We start from the raw sequence: 19101 nt of genomic DNA, 5'->3' as shown, positions 1-19101 counted from the left end.
CTGGGTCTCCAGGCAGACCCCAGAGCAGGGAAGCAGCAGAAGTTGCTTCTTGTCTTTCATACCCAGTGGGGGGCCAGAACCAGATATCTGCTGTGGCCGTCAGCTCTGGGCTGCAACCACATCGGACCTGCCTATGTCTTCTTGCCTAACAACTTTGAGATAGTTTTAAAAAAAAAAGTATGTGATTTGGGAAGGTATGTTCTTCATCGTGCGCCACATGTGTTAGAGTTATACATATACATATATATAGCTCTAGTTATGCATAGAGATTATTAATCTATCTGTGAAATGGAATTTAAAAATCTAAAAATTAAGTACTTTTCATTTTAGCAAGGTGAACTATTTTTGATTTTTAAAATGTTACTTGTTATTGTGCGTGAGCGTTTGTGTGCTGTACATAAAGAGATCAGAGGGCAACGTGGCGGAATCCGTTCTCCCTTCCCACCTTTCCGTGGAGTCTGGGATTTGAACCCTGGCTGTCAGGTTTGTGGGGTCTGGGATTTGAACCCTGGCTGTCAGGTTTGTGTAGGAAGCACTCTGACCTACTGAGCTATCTTGCTGGCCCAAGGTAAGCTATTTTTAGACCTGAATCACCCGTGCGGTGGCGGCAAAGGGAGGAACGGGCTGGGGTACCGGGCACGTTTAGGTTTGAAGCCATGCTGCTCTGCAGTGTGGTTTCCTGGGATTGCTTCTTTGATCTCTGTTAGCCCCCGTTTCCTAGCAGGGTATGGGAAAGGTGGAAGTGTAGAAAAAACGGCAGTTTACGCTCCATAGCGATGTTTGCTGACGTCGTTACCGCTGTGTGTGGTGGCGGTGGTTGTGTGCACTGTGTGTCCTTATCCTGCGTTGAATCTTTCTAAATTCCAACCCCAGAGGCCAGCGAGCTTCTGTCCTTCAGGAAACCAATAGAGTTAGTGAGGGTTACTCTGACCTGCTAGTCACACAGATGCCCACTGGCAGCCACGCGACTGGGGCCCGGATCTTTCCTCGTGATACCAACACACTTCAGGAGGGTGCGTGCATGCGTGCGTGCGAATTTGCTTGATACCAGCATACTTTAGGAGGGTGCATGAGTGAGTGTGTGTCTTAGTATGCATGTGTGCATGTGTATGTGTCTTATTTGCTTGATAACAACACACTTTAGGAGGATGCACGCGTGTGCGTGTGTGTGTGTGACATGTGAGTGTATGTCTTAATTTTCTTGCTCAATATATAGTCTAGAATCTAATTATCTAGAGTTCCTGGGCCTCTTTATGGAACTTCCGCCACCCCAGTGCTGAGAGTTAAACCTCAGGGTTTTGTACAGGCCAAATAAGCAGCCTGCCACTGAGCCACATCCCCAGCCCTGGAATGCTTTTCGAAATAAAAAGATGGAGGCATCGAAATTTAATTTTCTCCAGTGTTTGCTAGTCCACACTGGCCTTCCCACACATACCCAGGTGCCAATGGAGGCCAGGTTCACGGTGCCTCCCGAGCGCCTCCAGCGGATGAGAACAGACTTAGTTGACAGCTCAGGGTGACATGTGAGTCCAAGGAGAGGGGACATATGGACTCAGACACCCGGGGCGTAGGACAGTGTCATGAAGGAAGGGTAAGTGGATTGAGTGAGTGGGGGCTGGGCTGGGAGGGACAGAAGACAGACACCACCAGGACATCATGGAACAAGCTGGCTTCTGTGGCCTGCTCAGGCTTCAGAGAGCACCATAGTCCCTCTGTAAGGAGGTGGCAGTGGCATGTGTCTATGCCTGGATGTCGTGAGCTTCAGTGGGGGAGGAGTTGATTGGCATCGTCTGTATTTCTAAGAAGGGCTAGGACCCCCTCTTAGACCAGTGGCCAGTGTGGTGATGGGGCTGAGGAGGATTCTGGGAAGTCGTGGGGATCTGAGAGTCTTCTGGTGTGCCGCAGGCGGGGGAACCTGAGGGGACACTTTCTCTCATGTCTCTGGCTGCTTCTTCGGGCACAGGGGTTTGATTTTGGACTAGGAACGATGCTTCTGCTCCTGCAACCTGACTTTTCTTCAGTGTGAGTCTGCGGACATGCTCCATGTTTAATTCCAGGGCTGTGTTTGGTCTTATTTGCGACCGAGAAGGACCTGGTGGTCCAGGGGGTGACTGCCGGGCAGGTCCGTTAACAACCCCTCTGCTTGCTCTTGCAGCACACGTGGAGAACGAGGAGCAGTACACCCAGGCTCTGGAGAAGTTCGGGGGCAACTGTGTCTGCAGGGATGACCCAGACTTAGGAAGTGCCTTTCTGAAGTTCTCTGTGTTCACCAAGGAGTTGACGGCGCTCTTCAAAAACCTGGTCAGTGTCCACTGTGTGTGCGGCTGTGGTGTGTGAAATGCCTGTCATGCCGCCCCTGAGAAGACAGCCCAACAGCTGGCCAGGAGAGCTCGTTTCTGATCATCCAGGGAGATATTCTCTGGCTCCTGCAGAACCTGAAATAACTATACTTTCTACGTATGCACAGTCGGTACCTTTGGAACAAAGTTTACAGTTTTAATTTTTTTTTTTTTTTTAATATGACTTAAATTTAGCTTGGCACTTTAAACTCTCAAGTGCAGGATGGAATGGGTAAATTCTCTCATCTTCTTCAGGGCCCCTGACTTTAGTTTCTGGTAGTTTTAAAAATGAAGACTAGCGTGTTCTGGGTGGTGTCTTGTATTCTTTCCTGTGGCTGGGAAGAGACTCCATGATCAAGGCAACTTACAGAAGAAAGTTCATTGGGGGCTGGCAGACTTACAGTCCCAGAGGGGAAGAGTTCGTGACCATCATGGTGGGGGGCTTGGCAAGAGGCTGGCAGGCATGGTGCTGGAGCAATAGTTGAGAGATCCACGTGACACACGAGGCAGAGAGGGACAGAGCTAACCAGGAGTGATTTGGACTTCTGAAACCTCAAAGCCCACCTTTCATGACACACCTCCTCCAACAAAGCCACACCTCCTAATCCTTCCCAAACAGTTCCACCAACTGGGGACCGAGCATTCAATCATAGGAGCCTATGGGGGCCACTCTCACTCACACCACCATGTGATAGTGGGCATCCAGGCTGATAATATCTAATAAACAGAATTCAGATTTACCTTAGGAAACAAGGTAACCTATACTCAAAGCACAGAATTGTAGATGTAACCAACCTTCTTATTAAATAAGAAACACAGAACCAATGCAAAGAAGAAAGCCAAGAGGTCAGAGCTAAGAGCTAAAACCTTACCCTTCCTCCTGCAGTGGTCCTACCTCTCCGAACCAGAGCTATCCCTGTGTTAAAGTCTTTATATAGAGTTCCTGTTCTGCCTTCTCATTGGTTGTAAACCCAACCACATGACCGCCTCGTCACGGCCTGTCTGTATAGGCCTCCAGGTTTTCCATGCTTGGTATTGAGATTAAAGGCATGTGTATCCAATACTGGCTGTATCCCTGAACACACAGAGACTTACCCAGCTCTGCCTACCAAGTGCTGGGATTACAAGTGTACGCCACCACTGCCCTGCTTTCCTATGGCTTGCTAATAGCTCTGACCCCCGGGCAACTTTATTTACTAACATACAAATAACATTTTAATACAAATAAAATATCACCATACAGGATTACCATGGATGAAAGGACGTCAGGACTGAAAGAAAGGGCTGGCTCCGTGAGCAGAGAAACACAGGGCGGACACCTGTGGCCATGGCTTGGTAGCCTGGGGTAGATCGGCCATTTCTTGTACTTGCAGCTCAGTGCTGTCCCTGTCTGTGGGAACAGGGTTCTGAAGGAGCCGGCGGCGAGAGGGTTTGTGATCCTGCCCTGGTGGGTGGTTGTTTCCCCAAGAGGGGTGGGCCCTAAAGATCTCTCCAGCATTTCCTTCCTGTTTTCCTCCCCCAGCTTCTCCTGAAGGCTCTAGCAGGGCAGGGCAGGCCTCAGTCGTGCTCTCCGCGGAGGTCACGGGCAGCGAATGTTTTCATTTCTCTTCCTCAGCTCATGACAAGCGAAGAAACAGCTCGTCCCGGAGGTGGTGGTGGCGGTTGGTCTGTGGAGCTGCGTCTGTGGGTGGGAAGCAGAGAGTGCAGTCTATGAGTTTATTACAGGAAGGGCAGAGAGCAGGATCGTTCAGGCCATGTCCCTCTCTCCCCGTGTTAGCCTGAAAACGGTTTCTTACATCACACAGCTGCCACAGTGCTTAGGCTGTTTTGTGTGCTTCGTTGACAGTTTGTTTTGAACTTGACTGAATTTGAAACCTCTTGGCGTTATAAAACCTGTCATTTGATCGGGCGGTGGTGGCACAAGCCTTTAATCCTAGCACTCGGGAGGCAGAGCCAGGCGGATCTCTGTGAGTTCGAGGCCAGCCTGGGCTACAGAGCGAGATCCAGGAAAGGCTCCAAAACTACACAGAGAAACCCTGTCTCGAAAAAACAAAAACAAACACCTGTCACTCTTTGTCCCCGTCCCACACAGTGGCCGGCTGCCGGCTGCCTCTTGGATCTGCTTCCCCCAGGGTTGTGGCAGACAGGCATAGCCCGTGGTTCAGAAGGGAAGAAGGGCCTCCTTTGCACAGCCAGGGTAAAGCCCTCTAGAGGCTGACGTGGCGGGGTTCCCTAGGGACAAGTCACTGTGCTATGCTGAGCCCCTCACTGCAGAGCGGCCATCAGCTTCTCAGAGCTTGGCTTAGGAGCACAGATAAACGTCCTCAAGAGGGAGAGACCGGAGCAAGCAGGAAAAAGGACGTGAGGGAAAGAGAGGGATGCAGAGGACAGAAGACATTGAAATAGATGCATACGCAGGATCACCTCAGGGAGACCTGAGGAAACCCTGCATATGCATGGGCACCTTGGGGTGTTTCTGGTTATTGGAGGAGTTGGGGGTGTGGGAGACCATTGGTGTTTGAAAGTAGACAATTAAAATCTGGGGGGAACCACGCATCAATCGGTGGCACGTCTTTAATCCCAGCACTCGGGAGGCAGAGGCAGGAGAATCTCTGTGAGTTCAAGGCCAGCCTGGGCTACAGAGTGAGTTCCAGGACAGCCAGGGATACACAGAGAAAACTCTGTCTTAAAAAACCCAAAAACCAAAACAAACAAACAAACAAAAAAACACGAAAAGGCATAAAAACCTGGGGGCTGAGGAGATGGGTTAGTTGGTATTGGTAGAACGTTTCCCTCCCAAGCGTGAGGGTGTAAGTTCGGATTCCCAGGATCCAGGTATAAAGCGCACTTGTAACTCCGTCGAAGGCAAGATGGGAGGCAAAGCCAGGTGGATCCCTGGAAGCTGGCAAGCCAGCTAGTCTGGCTTACATGGTAAAGTTCCAGAGCAATAAGAAGCCCAGCCCATACAGAAGGCATCTGAGGACCAACGCCCAAGTTAGTCCTCAGACCCCTGCACTTGGACATAGGCGTGTAAGCATTGTGCATGTCACACACACACACACACACACACACACACACACACACACACACACTATCAATCTGACAAGATTGGGTAGAAAAAATAATCTCCCAGAAAACAGGTCAAGAACTAAAGGAAAAATGTCAGTTAGGAAGGATGACTCTCCCAGCTAGCTTTGGATGCAGCAGCAGCACTTTTTCGGAACTCTAAGGTGGCAGTACCTTGAAATACCGATTAAAAAAGTGACTCTGCCTGGCCTCAGGCCCAAGCCGCTGAGTTTGAACCTAGGATTAAAGATGTTTTCACACACACAAGGCTCCAGACGTTTAGCTCCCATGCATCATCTCTCTGAAGCTCTGGCAGGATGCGCTTTAGCAACAGAAGAAGGAAGCAGAAAAGGAGGAAGTGGATGGAGTTAGGGCGGGAAGGTGGGCAGTGAAAGGCAGATGAGGATGGAGAGCGGCCTGCCAGCTCAGCTGGGGGTGTTGGAGGCGGGTGGAGGGCGCTTGCACTCTCCCCGCATCCCCCGGCAACTGGCTTTTAAAATGTTTGCTCACTCGTCTCTCTGGACTTCCTCAGCTTTTTTAGATGGAGATGAAAACCAGCCAGGTGCTTTCCCGATTTTATCTCATTTAATCCTTATACCAATCCCATAAATTGAGTCAGTTTTACACTTGCTTTATTGATTGAATGACGGAGGGCTGGATGGTGTGCAGAACTGAAATCTGTCTACGGAGAACCGGAGCGCTTGGTCACCTGCAACATTCCACACCTTGGGGGCTGGGGTTACTCCTGTAGACACAGCTAACCCAGAGCGGTTCTCCCCATCTTTTATTTTCTGTAAAAGCAGAGAGTAGAGCAGAGCAGGGCCCCGATGCTGTGCCCGGTGTGTTGGCAGGGCAGGGCCCCGATGCTGTGCCCAGTGCGATGCTCACCAGACTGTGGCTTTGCCACTTGTAGGTACTTGAAAACTGTCACTGACTGCAGTTGCTGCCAGACTTGGTGCAGAGTGTTGTTGGTTGTTTTTACTCTTTTGGGGGGCCTGCCACCTAGCTCCCAAATAAATCACACACAGAGGTTTATTCTTAATTGTGAATGCCCGGCTTTAGCTTGGCTTAGTTTCTTGCCAGCTTTCCTTAACTTTAAATTATCCCGTCTTCCTTTTGCCTCTGGGCTTTCCCCATTCTCTTACTTCCATAAATCTTACTCTTACTCCGTGGCTTGCTGTGTGTGTAGCTGGGTGGCTGGACTCTGATGTCCTCCTCCTTCTGGCTGCTAGCTTTTAGATCTCCCTTCCCAGATTTCTCCCTCTGTATATTCTCTCTGCCTGCCAGCCCCGCCTCTCCTTTCTCCTGCCTCGCTATTGGCCAGTTCTTTATTAGACCAATCAGATAATTTAGACAGGTACAGTAACACAGCTTCACAGAGTTAAACAAATGCAACATAAACCAAAGTAACACATCTTAAAATAATATTCTACTACAGCAGAGTGGAAGTGTCAGGGCAGGACATGGTAAGCATCCATGGTGTGGCATTAAAGACACTCCGTTTCCTTCGCTTCTGGTGACCCGTAGCATGGGAGAGCTTGTCCTACCATCCCGTGAACATGGGGTGCATGGGCTAAGCGACTTACAGGGCCTTAGCTGTTGAGAGACTGAGGAGGCCATATAACCCGAAATCATGGGCCTTCCCACTGTTGACCTCCAAGGAGGCTGCTTGTTGGCATTTGGGGAGGCGGGGAGCGCAGAAGGACAGAGAGTGAGAGAAAGCAGTGCAGGGTTGAGTGGTGGAGAGACATGCAGCAGCCCGGGGCCTGGATTCCCGGCTGAATGGACCGTGAGATGGAGTGCCTCGCGTGGCCAGGGTGGAGGCAAACTGAACGAGTGGGAAGGGCTTGCAAAGCGCAGCTGCTGTGCGCCTAGATGGTTGTTAGGACCTGTGAACTCATGGAACCTGGCCCCGGGAACTGTGAGGACATGTGCCTTGCTTTAAGTTTCAAAGCTGTCCCTTCGTGGTGTGCGGATTGTTGGTCTTATTTTCCCAGCAAAGATAAAAACAGAGAAAAAAAATCTTGTATGAGCCTAAATTAGCACTCACCGCGGTGTGGACGCTGTCAGCCATAGGAATGCTGAGCCACAGCTTCTGAGCTGACTGTGGGAGAACTCACCTTTTTGGGGGGAGGGTGTACTTTCAAAGTCTTGTTTTGGGTCGCCATCTCACGTTTTCAGGGCCTTTTCTTTGATCTCCCACGGACATTTAAAAAGCAGCTCAGTATAGTTGGGACTCTCAGCTCCACCTCTTTCTGAAAAGAATAAATAACTACCACCTGCCTGTTTGGAGGCCTGGAAGGATGCTTCCGAAGCAGTTGGAACAGCTCCAGGGAAGGTCGGCTTGGTATGAAATGAGATTTTCTTCCTAACGACGTGAGACTCTCACCCTTAAAAAGCCTGAACAGTCGGGGCATAGTAAAGGAGAAAACAAGCAGCTTCAGACATCTAACACGGTGACATTAAACAGGTCCTAAAGGCAGCGTGGTTCCTTAGACTCTTCCCCTTCTCAAAAGCATGAGAATTCTGGAGAGAGCTCCCGAGGACCACTTCTGCAGCGAGAAGGGACTTTTTAATGACAAGCTTCAAGCCAGGATTGATTTTTGCAAGGTCAGCTGCAGATAAATGTCCTCACCTCTGAGAATGGGAAGTGGAGAAGGCCTTCACAGTCACAGAACCTGCCCAAGTGAAGACCAGAGTCCCATCAGAACAGGAGCCGGGGGGCGGGGCTGAGGGCGGAGTTACAGCGTGAGAGCCGCTGTGACCCTGAGCTGCGGGATTTCCATTCTCTCACACCAGAAGAGGAACCGGGAGTTCTGCATCGCGACCTTCGTCATCACGGCTCTGTGCAGCTGCCGGGAACTAGAAGACAGCATAGCTGCGAGTCTTCAAAGCAGGCCAGTCGGCTCTGTTGGATGAGCAGCAGCGAGGAGCTTTAGTATATGATGTGCCGGGCAGAGAGGTGCACCACCTCGCCAACCTTTGCCTCCTGAATGCTGGGGTTAAAGGTGTGCGCCACCCCCTGACAAAGCCTGAGAAAGTGGGTAACACTGTGTGGGGGGGGGATAGGCTGCCTAGGACCAGGCTGGACACTGGCTGTGCACAAGCTGGTGCTGTCTGGGCCGGTGAGCTCCATCCACGTCGTCTGTCTTTTATGAGCACCTACTGTGTGCTTTGCAGGCCCCTGGCATTCCTGGAGTCCTAGCAGCCTTGAAAGCTGTCCCTCTCTTACTGTGGTATGACAGTCAACGGTGTTTTTGACAGCTGGCTTCATTTTGGTCTTTCGGGTTGTGTTAAACACTCAAGATCAGCCTGGGCTTTCTCACACCTTTTTATAAATCAACTTACAAGGTGTCTCTGCTGCTAGAAAGACAGGATAGAGGGCATCTGCTCACTAGACTCCGCTATGTAGACAGGAACATTCCCCAACTCACGTGTGTGCGTGTGTGCGTGCCTCTCTGTGTGTGTGTGTGTGTGTGTGTGTGTGTGTGTGTGTGTGTGTGTGTGTGAGATAGACTAAGGCATCAGCACATCAGTATCCACAGCCTAACTATATCAAGAACAAAAGTGGGCCAGATAGTTTTGCTTAGGAAGTTTCCTGGTGTGTATGTGACGGCCACCTTGCATGCACTGATGGAGATGACTCCAGCCTGGCTGTTCCATGAAGGGAGAGCCTTACTCTGGCAGTGAGGGGCTGGGCGGGATGTTTTGGAATGTTCTCATTGTGAAACCATGAAAAGAACTCCGACTTCACAGCGTGTGGCCCAGCTCTACCGATTCCTAGTTGTGTGATCTGGGGACAAGGTGAAGGCCCTAACCCCGGTTCCGTGTCTCTTCGGCGGGGAGAGCACGGCGCACTTCTCAGGGTGGTTGTGAGATGAAATGCCCCTGTGCCATTTGCTGGCCTATTCCAGCCATTCCTTCTCCCAAAACTTTCTGCTTGGGTGCCCGTTCTTTCAGGCAAGCAACTTTGAGAAGGAACACAGAGAACTATCCTTTGAGACTGGCCGGGCACAGTTCTGCCTAGGGCCTTTGTGTTAGCCATTCCGTCTGCCAAGAACGTTCCACCAGACTCTCATGGTTCTCTGCCTTGCGGACTTCAAACTCTGCTCAAACATCACCTTGTAAGAAGGATACCCTGACTGTCTTTGAAAGAGTCCCTGCCCCACACGTGATGACAGCGTCATCATTTGTGGTATTGATAGTCACGCCCAAACTGGAAGCAAATCAAAAGTCTATCTGCGGCAGGATGAGCGAATCGTGGCGTGTCTGAACACTGGAGAAGACCTTAAGGAGGGAGGTACCATGGGTAGATACATCAGCACTAATGAATCCCAAGGAAATGATTCTCAAGGAGCCAGGTGGCGAGGAGTGCGTACTAATGATTCCACCTCTAAGAAATGCTGGAAGGTGGGAGCTTTTGCTTGGTGACAGGAACAGGTGAGGAAGAGCCTAGAGACCAGGCGTGAACACAAGCAACTCTGGGAGGTGGTTGGTATTGTGCATTGCATAGTGACATGATTTCACGGGTCTTATAACCTTCATTTCATTTCCTAGCACATTTTTAAATGTGCGTGGTTTGTGGTGTGAATGACACCTCACTACGCCTGCTTAAAAAATTTTAAACCATGGGCCGAAAGCATCAGCCTCCAGAAGAACTTCCGCACGGGTGGAAATGGTACCCTGTCCAGTGTGTTAGGCCATGAGCCATGGGACGGACTTACTCCTGACATGAGGCTCAGTTGTGTAAATGCGGAGAGACACAGGCAGTTGGCACCCGTTCTGTAGGGCAGGACGCTATGCCGTCCATTAGCGCCACCTCCCACATGTGTCCTAGACCTTGGGCCCTGAGAGGTAGGTAGGTGGAGCGTGGGGCAGGTGAGACACCGCTTGGTGGGCCAAGGTGAGGTGTGAAGAGTTTTAAGGCCCAGAAGTGAAATAAAATAGTTAGGATGGAGCCAGGCGGCGGCGGCACATGCCTTTAATCCCAGCACTCGGGAGGCAGAGCCAGGCGGATCTTTGTGAGTTCAAGGCCAGCCTGGTCTACAGAACAAGATTCAGGGCAGGCTCCAAAACTACACAGAGAAACCCTGTCTTGGGGGGGAGAAAAAAGTTAGGATGGGCAGCATGTGCAGGTGGCGTTGGCCAGTGCAGTACCACACTCTTCTGGTTATCAGTTCTGGTATTAACAGGTGCTCTTGACCTCTGCTTGATGTGTGCCTCCCTCTGTCTTGCTGGCCCAGGCACTTCATTTGTACACACAAGATTATAGACTTTTGCCTCCCGTTGACTCATCTTGTCCAGGTGAACTCAGGAAAGATGGAAGGACAAAGGGGAGGAGGGGAAGGTGGGTCTTTTTAAAGCTTGTGTATTAGCTGACAGTAGTTACACCTTGATCAAGGGGTCCTCCTATTCAGGAGTGCTTGCTGCTTCAAAGGCAATGTACAGTACTGGTTCACAGCGGAGAAAAGGTTCTCAGTGATTGCCTGAGGTTAAGTTAACCCTTGTCTCCTCTGAGCAAGCATGGGCCACGGTGTTCATTTCTGCTCGGCAGACTTGGCAGTGGAGTGTTTAACAGCTGCCTGGGCTGGATCGGGGCTGATCTGATCGCGGGGGAGATGCGAAAATCAAAGAGAGAGGAGATAGTCGTCTACATTAGCAGGTTGTTCTTCAGTGAGAATGATAAGGGAGTGTCTTGGGAGTGGAGCCTGCCCACCCAAGGGGGTGGAGCCTGTGTGCCCAAGACCGTGGGGCTTGGGGGTACTAGGGATAGAAAAGGGGACTTTTGGGGTGGGACGTTCCATCTGCAGATCTGTCCCCTCAGATCTGCAGTCTCTGAGTTATCAGTACCAAAAGAGGTTGGTTTGTTGATCTTATCACGAGATCGCTGGAGCCTAACATCCCCAAGAAAGATGTTATCGTCGTGTTGACTTTCCTGTCCAGGAGTTTCTCAGCTCACCTGAGGTTTGGGGGTTACTAGCCCGTTAGCCTGAGTACATGCAGGCTTCAGACTTGATGGCCTTCCTGCCGACACACACTGAGGCCCAGGTGGAGCAGGGGGCCTCCCTAGTGAAGCCACTAACGGAGGCTCTGTTATAATTCTGCCGTTCCCTTTTGATTCTTATTTTTAAGGTTTACTTTAGTGTTTGTGTGTGTGTGTGTGTGTGTGTGTGTGTGTGTGTGTGTGTGCGCGTGCCTGAGGAGGCCAGGGCGTGTGTGTGTGTGTGTGTGTGTGTGTGTGTGTGCCTGAGGAGACCAGGGAGTGTGTGTGTGTGTGTGTGTGTGTGTGTGTGTGTGTGTGTGTGTGTGTGCGCCTGAGGAGGCCAGGGAGTGGCTCCTCCTGGAGGGAGCTGTAGTTACACACAGGTTGCTGTAAGTCCGATGTGGGTGCTGGGCACTGAAATTGGGTCCTCAGCAAGAACAGTATGTGTGTTGCTAACTATCCCTCTCACCCAGTTGCATCTTCCAGCAGGCAACATAAACAGCCTTTTTGAGGTATATTTTCCATATCACAGGAACCACCTGTATAAATGAGTTACCTCTTTCTGGAACCTTCCCTGAAGTCGGGCCTCTTGCCATGCCTCAGGTTTAGGGACCCCTACCCCATACTCCTTGTTCTCTAATAATCCAGTCTCCCCAGCTCCAGTCAACGCTGCTCTGCTTTCAGCCTCTGTTATTATAATTTCATTTTGGTTAGAAGAACAATAGTTTGTTATTTCGGTCAATGTGACTAACCCCAAGAAGAAAAAAATGTGAATAGAGCCCGGACTCTTTTGGCAGGCCTGGCACCCCAGCTTCACCTTCCAGTAGCTGGCAGGGCAGTCCCCTCTGCTCCCGTGGCTGGCTGTGCCTGCAGCGGCACCTCAGCCCACCCTCTGTGTCCTCCCATTTACCTGGGCGCACACACAGCTTCTGGTCCTGTAGGAAGACAGGGTTCTTTCCCGTGTTTTAAAGCCGGTTTCACATGCCATGCTCAACAAAAGTTTCCCTAGTCTCCAGATAAAAGTGACTCTGAGAAGCCCCCTAGTGCTTCCCTGTGGCTCAGGAGGCTTCGCCAGGACAGTACAGGCAGCTCTCGTCCTGGTTAAGCCCAAGTCCCAGGGCCGAGTCTGTCTCCTAACCCTTCCTTACCCTCTTTACTGTTGGAATTGTTAAATGTCCTTTCATAAGGGACTGTGTGATCTGTCCCCAGTATGTAACCTGAGACATTCTTAACTAAATGAAGATTTGCTTAAATGAATGAAGATAAAAGCATACCACCTACCGGGCAGTGGTGGCACACGCCTTTAATCCCAGCACTTGGAGGCAGCTGGATCTCTGTGAGTTTGAGCCCAGCCTGGTCTTCAGAGCGAGTTCCAGGACAGCCAGGACTACACAGAGATATTTTGTCTTGAAAAATAAAATAAAATAAAATGAGAAAAGCATACCACCTAAGTGTGTGTGTGGATATCCACAGTTGTTCACACTTCTCTATTTCCTGTATATTTTGCCCGCCTCTTCCTGTATAATTACTTGATAAATCTACTATGAGCACCAACCCACCTTCGTACCTCCCTTCCTGTTTTTTTTTTTTTTTGGGGGGGGGAGCGGGGTTCCTGGGAGGGGCTTGAACTTGCTGTGTAGCCGGGATGACCTTGAACCCTTAATCCTTCTGCCTCTACCTCTGGAGTGCTAGAGTTACGAGCGTGTGGTGGTGTGCCTGGTTTATGCGGTGTTGGGAACTGGACGGTGTATATGCTAGGCGAGTGCTCTACTAAGGGAGCTGCCCACACCCCCCCACCCCCCACCCCTGCCCTGGAGTTCATTGCTCTTGCTCCGTGTGTCCATTTTTTATTCTCTTAGGCAGTTGTTTGCACAGCAGACTCGGGAAACTGGTGGCTGGGTTGATGAGTTTACACATTGGCTAGCACGCAGTCCGTTACGATTTTGTTGCTGCCGCTGCTGCCGTTGCCAGTTATTTCTAGTCAGGGTCTTGCTAAGCAGCTGTGCCGGCTAGTGGTAGGTCAGCTGGACACAGGCCAGAGTCCTTGGAGAGGAGGGAGCCTTAACTGGCAAAAGGCTTCCGTAAGATGGGGCTGTAGGCAAACCTCTAGGGCATTTTCTTAATCAGTGATTGATGGGGAGGGGCCAGACCATGGTGGGTGGTGCCATCCCCGGGCTGGTGGTCCTGGGTTCTATGAGAAAGCAGGCTGAGCAGGCCATGGGGAGCAAGCCAGTAAGCAGCGCCTCTTCATGGCCTCTGCATCAGCTCCTGCCTCCAGGTTCCTGCTCTGCTTGAGTTCCTGTCCTGACTTCCTTCAGTGATGAACTGTGATGTGGAAGTGTAAGCCACATAAGCCCTTTCCTCCCCCACTTGCTTTTGGTCATGGTGTTTCATCACAGCAATAGGAACCTGACTAAGACAATAACCCAGACTGGCTTTGAACTTGGGTTCCTTCCCTCTCAGCCTCCAGTGTCCTACATTTGGTTTAAAAGCAGAGGTGTGATTCGCCCTGTAACTGAAGCCTCCTGTGTGGATGGTCAGAGGAAGTTTGTCGAAGGTCTCACTCTTGGGCCACGCCCCATGCTCGGAGCCTGGGGGGGGGGGGGGCGGGCGCACGTTAGAAATCGCATGGGGCACTGCGTTTTAGGACAGACCAGATGCAGGTAGGGCCTGCCAAGGGCTAGAAGACATTCAGAACAGGGAAAGCCTGGGGAGTGATGGGGAAAGGAAGGGGCTGATCACTTTCTTCTGGGAAAGGTGGCCTTTGAGGTCTGCGGGGAGGGAAATAGCTCTGGACAGCGAGGGCAAGAGAGGACATCACAGCCAGGGGACAGATAGAGGACAAGCACGGAATCGGGGAAGCAGAGTCCCGGAGGCTGAATGGAGAGATGCGTGGGGGTGGGGCAGTCCCCTCGTGCACAGATAAGCAGTTTGGTATCCCTTAGCAACACAGTCCCAGGTAATTCTGGTAGGACTGTGAAGGAGCGCTTGGGGCAGCCAGGGCCTAGAAGCCTTGGCAGGGAGCCATTGTACGGAGAAGGGACAGCTGAGGTGTGGGGGTGGCCGGGACATGGGTGTGGTCATGGAAGTACCTGATAGGCACAGACTGCTTGGCCTAGCCTGGCTGTGTGGTGCAGACAGAGAGGCCTTGGGGACCACGCCCCGGTGAAGCAGCCACCCGGTCAGTGGAGGTGACAGGAACAAGGATGGCTGTGTAGCCAAGAGCTCCCCACGGTGTCAGCCTTGGTCCGTGGCCTTGCTACTTGGAGGGAGGGGTGCGCCTCTGCACAGGGCCTTCCTGTCTGTTCACAGTGGAAACCCAGGTGTGGTTGCTCCCAGGGATTCATCACAGGCCAAGGCTGGTTCCTAACTGTCATCCACAGTTTCACAGACCTCACTTTCACAGAGCTTTGCAGATCTAGAAGTTGATCCCTTAAGGTTAATCCTTACAGGTCACAGCAGATTACAGTGCGCCTCGGGCTGATGCCAGGCCCATGACAAACGCTGACTCACTTCATACCAAAGCAGCGGTCACTCAGACAAGCATCTTGGAAATGGCAGTCGTGAACGAAGTTCTCACTTGGCCCTGTGGTCTGTTTTGTGTGTGTGTGTGTGTGTGTGTGTGTGTGTGTGTGTGTGTGTGTGTGTGTTTTAAGGCCAGCATCCTCGCATGCTTTTGCAGTATTGTTCAAGTGAGTTCTAAGCTCACCCAAAAGTTTCATATATTGAGGGCCCAGGAGATGCCTCAGCAGGTACAGATGCCGATTGCCGGCTGAGCTTAAGGACCCGAGTTTATTAATCCCCAGGACCTATGTGGTGGAAGGAGAGAACCGGCCCCCATAAGTCTTCCTCTGACCTTCACACACTTGCCATGGCATCCACATGCCCGTACACACCCAGTAATTGAAGTCTGGTATGCTGAAATTACTCTCTGCTAACCCACATTCCAAATTAATCTTCTGTTTGGGGGATAGGGGTCTCATTATGTAGTCCTGGATGCCCTGGAACTCAACAGAGATCCGCCTGCCTCTGCCTCCTGAGTACTGGGATTAAAGGCATGTGCTACCAAGCCCGGATGTATTCCAGATTGTCCTTTTAAATGGTGCATATGTTTTACCTCCCTGTTCAAGGTGTCTATACTGAAAATTAAGTTCCCTTCACTGGAGTTGAACGTGAATGCAGAAGTTCTGCGGTCCCTCTTCCTGTCTCCTGTCTGTTCCTGTGACGGAGATACGGGACCTGCTGACATGGTGCGGCAGGGGTTGTGCTGGTGGATGGCAGGGGTAGGCTGAGCCCTGCCTCCCAGGGAGGGAGGACGGAAGTGTGTCTCAGGCTGGTTTCCCATGTGGGAGGGCGTCTTGAGGTTCAGGGCTCTCATCTGTGCCTCCAGGCTGGAAGTTTGCTGTTCACACTTAGCTCGCATCTGAGCTGCCCTCAAGGCGAACTCTGAGTGTGTCAGGAGGTTGTGACTCCCTAAGACTCGCTCCATCCATGGTGACAATTCAAGACAGCATTTATCCATGGTGACAATTCAAGACAGCATTTCTGGCTTCTTGCTGCAGGGCGAGTGAGGGGCTGGCATCCTGACTCCTACTTTTCTGCCAGCTGCAGATGGATACACATACACACTCACCAGACACTCATAATCACACCACACTCACACACGCACCCTCTCACACACTCCCTGACACACAGCCCTCCTTTGCTCTCTATCATTTAACCCCCCACCCCCCACCTCACCCCTGCATAGTCATTTCTTCACTCACACGCCTTCCCAGCAGACAGAAACCTCTGGCTCGGGCTTCACCTCCTTCCTACGTTGGGAGCATGCTGGCCGGGCCCCCAGAGCCTCCAGCGGGCCGACAGCAGTGCCGTTAGGAAGTAGGTGGTATGTACCCTTTTGTTCCAGGCTCCTGAGTGATTATTCTCTCATGGATTGATGGTTCTGAGGCAGGTTTAGGTTTTACTCATCGTAATAACTTTGCACAGCTTAACAATTGAAGGTTCCTGTGTGGAAGCGTACGCATCCGGGTCTTTCATTAGCCGCCATGTGCTCACTTCTGATGAAGAAAGAGGGAGTGGGTAAGGCCACCATGCCACACCGGCCAGGCTGGCCATGTAAGGAGAGGATCACGAACGTCGTCTTTGCTTGCATTAGAAAGGACGTTGAATGTCTTTTCTGTGCTTCCTTTTTAGATTCAGAACATGAACAACATCATCTCCTTCCCTTTGGACAGTTTGCTGAAAGGAGATCTGAAAGGAGTGAAAGGGGTACGAACCGAGTCCCGGTGTTCCGACATCATGGGGGTCACGGCGTCACTGGCCGCACCCCACCCAGCGCATGCGGCCCCAGGGATGGCGTCTGCTTTGTTTCCTTTAATTTGACGTTTTGATGACGTATGCGGTGCCTCTTGGCCTGTGGGTTCTTCTGTTGCTGGTGCTGCAAGCTCAGTAGAGGGAGAACATGGAGGAGGGAATGAGCCAGGTGGAGGCTAACGCGCCAGAGGGTTCTCCGGAGCACGGAGAAGTGGCGGGGTCTGGTTCCCTAGCTGCTGCATGTGTTGCCCCTTTATTCCTAGGAAAAGGATCCTAGCAAGGACGGGAAAGTCTCATAAGCATGACTGACTACGCGTCTCTACCCTCCGGAGGACGCTGGCTGTTTGGACAGGCCTGGACACTTAGGCCGCCGAGGCCTTGTAGTACTTAGTAAATAATGCAAGAACTATTATTAGTCCTCAGGGCTGGAGGGATGTTTGGCTGGGGTCCTTGAGAGACCCAGGTCTTTATGTGCATGTGATTTCTGGGTCTCAGCTAGGCACATCTGGCAGCCTGTCTGGACCATCTTGGGGACCACTGCCTAAACCTCCCGCTGTGTCCCTTGCAAAGCATGCAAGGAGAGAGCTAATAGGACCCAGGATCATTACGTGTTTTCCCCATGTGGGCCCGGAAATCAGGCCAACTGATTTACCAGGAAACAAACCAACAAACAGAACAGCAAGGGGTAGGAGGTTGCCTTCCTCAGAGGAAAGACGTGTCCCGTAGCGGAAGCATGGATCCGCACACCATGTGCCAGGCTATCAGGAGCAGGAGGGCAATTTCACAAAGACCTTCCATGGCCACTGGAGACACAAACATTAAACACAGAAAAGAATCTCGTTGAAGGGAAACAGACCGTGTGGGAACCTTTTGACGGACTGGAGGCCTCAGTAATTTTTTTTTTTAAATACTAGCCAAGCCTTATTAAGAGATCAAGACTCTTCAGCTCTATAAACACTGAGTGCAGAAGGACAGAGAGCCCAGGGAGACAGAGGAGAATAGAATGGAGGTGAACGTGGGCATGGACGATGGGCATGTTGTTTGGCTTGCTTTTCTGTTGTATATTGTATAATGCTTTTTTTTTATTTATTTATTTTTTTTTGGTTTTTTTGAAACAGGGTTTCTCTGTGTAGCTTTGGAGCCTTTCCTAGAACTCGCTTTGTAGACCAGGCTGGCCTCGAACTCACAGAGATCCGCTTGCCTCTGCCTCCTGAGTGCTGGGATTAAAGGCGTGCACCACCACCGCCCGGCATATAATGCATATTATAAAAAAGAAAGAAAGAAAAGGAGGAAAGGCTGGCCAGCCCATCCCTAGGCTCACAGGGACCTGGTTCTTCTTTTTAATTGGCTCCCACACATGACTTCTTTCAGAGGCTAGAGCCTGTGCCGAACCAGTCTAGGGATACGGGTGTTTGCCTTGTACAGAAGTTAATGATTAACTAAACTTACTCACCACCCCTCTGTTTACAGGATCTGAAAAAGCCCTTTGATAAAGCTTGGAAGGACTACGAAACCAAAATGTGAGTGTTTTTATTTTTACTTAATTTTTTAAAGTATGTAGAGGTAATTTGAGATTTCAGTTTTAAGTCAGTTTTAAGGTTTTTGTTGCTTGAAGGCATTGTCGGAATAAACCCAAACCAGGAAAGGATTTGCCTAAAGTTGTCTGGTGATGACAGGTGTACCTGTTGTCTGAGTTTGGAGATGGTGGCTTCTTCCGGCAAGCGCTGTGGTGTCTTGCGGGATCATAGAACAGTATTTCACATCATGTCTTCCCGGTGATTCATTAAACAAACAAGCTTCTGGAGCCGGGGAAATGGCTCAGGGGTCAAACCACTGACCACCTAAATGCAAAGACCCGAGTCCCCAGAACTCATGTAAAAAGCCAGCTGCAGGAGTGTGTCTGTGATCGCAGAGTTCCTGGGGAAAGATGGGAGGTGGAGATGGGAGAGTTCTGGAAGTTGGTGGGCCAGGTTGCCCCTTTCACAGTGGCAAACAAGAGTACTGTCTCACATCAGGACCGACACCTGAGGATGCCCTCTGACCTCTGAGTTCCTGCCAGGATACGCGCACAGAAACAGGCATGCCTCCACACATAAAGTTTTTGTTTGTTTGTTTGTTTGTTTGTTTGTTTTGTTTTGAAGTGTGCTCTTAGCTGTGAGCCCCTGTTTATCTGAAATACTAAATCTGTTGTTTTTAGGGCTGCAAGCCTCAAGTGCTTCAGTTTTACTCGGTTTCTTTGTTGCTAGGGAGGTACGTAGTGTTGGGGCTCGGCGACTCAGACCTGAAACTCGGTCTCTGCTGAAGGTCAGTCCGCTCCTGGCCAGCCACAGGCAGCTAAAACACTTCTCATCCATTTCTCATTCCAAAGGCAAGGAGAATAAGGCCAGCTAGGAAAAG

The 19101-nt window shown here is 50.9% G+C and overlaps 1 protein-coding gene across 1 annotated transcript in view; it reads left to right on the top strand.

Annotated features, from left to right (window-relative positions):
* Positions 1-19101, top strand: part of Asap2 (ArfGAP with SH3 domain, ankyrin repeat and PH domain 2) — a 161693-nt gene that overhangs the window by 69583 nt on the left and 73009 nt on the right. Inside the window, exons 3-5 of the mRNA XM_059248539.1 lie at positions 2156-2301; positions 16585-16659; positions 18175-18224. Of these exons, the coding sequence (XP_059104522.1) occupies positions 2156-2301; positions 16585-16659; positions 18175-18224 (271 nt within the window). The remainder of the gene's footprint in view (positions 1-2155; positions 2302-16584; positions 16660-18174; positions 18225-19101) is intronic.

Source organism: Peromyscus eremicus, chromosome 22, assembly GCF_949786415.1.
Source record: "Peromyscus eremicus chromosome 22, PerEre_H2_v1, whole genome shotgun sequence".
In the NCBI taxonomy this organism is placed as follows: domain Eukaryota; kingdom Metazoa; phylum Chordata; class Mammalia; order Rodentia; family Cricetidae; genus Peromyscus; species Peromyscus eremicus.
The sequence above is the reverse complement of the archived record's forward strand: the minus strand, read 5'-3'. Positions and strand labels throughout refer to the sequence as shown.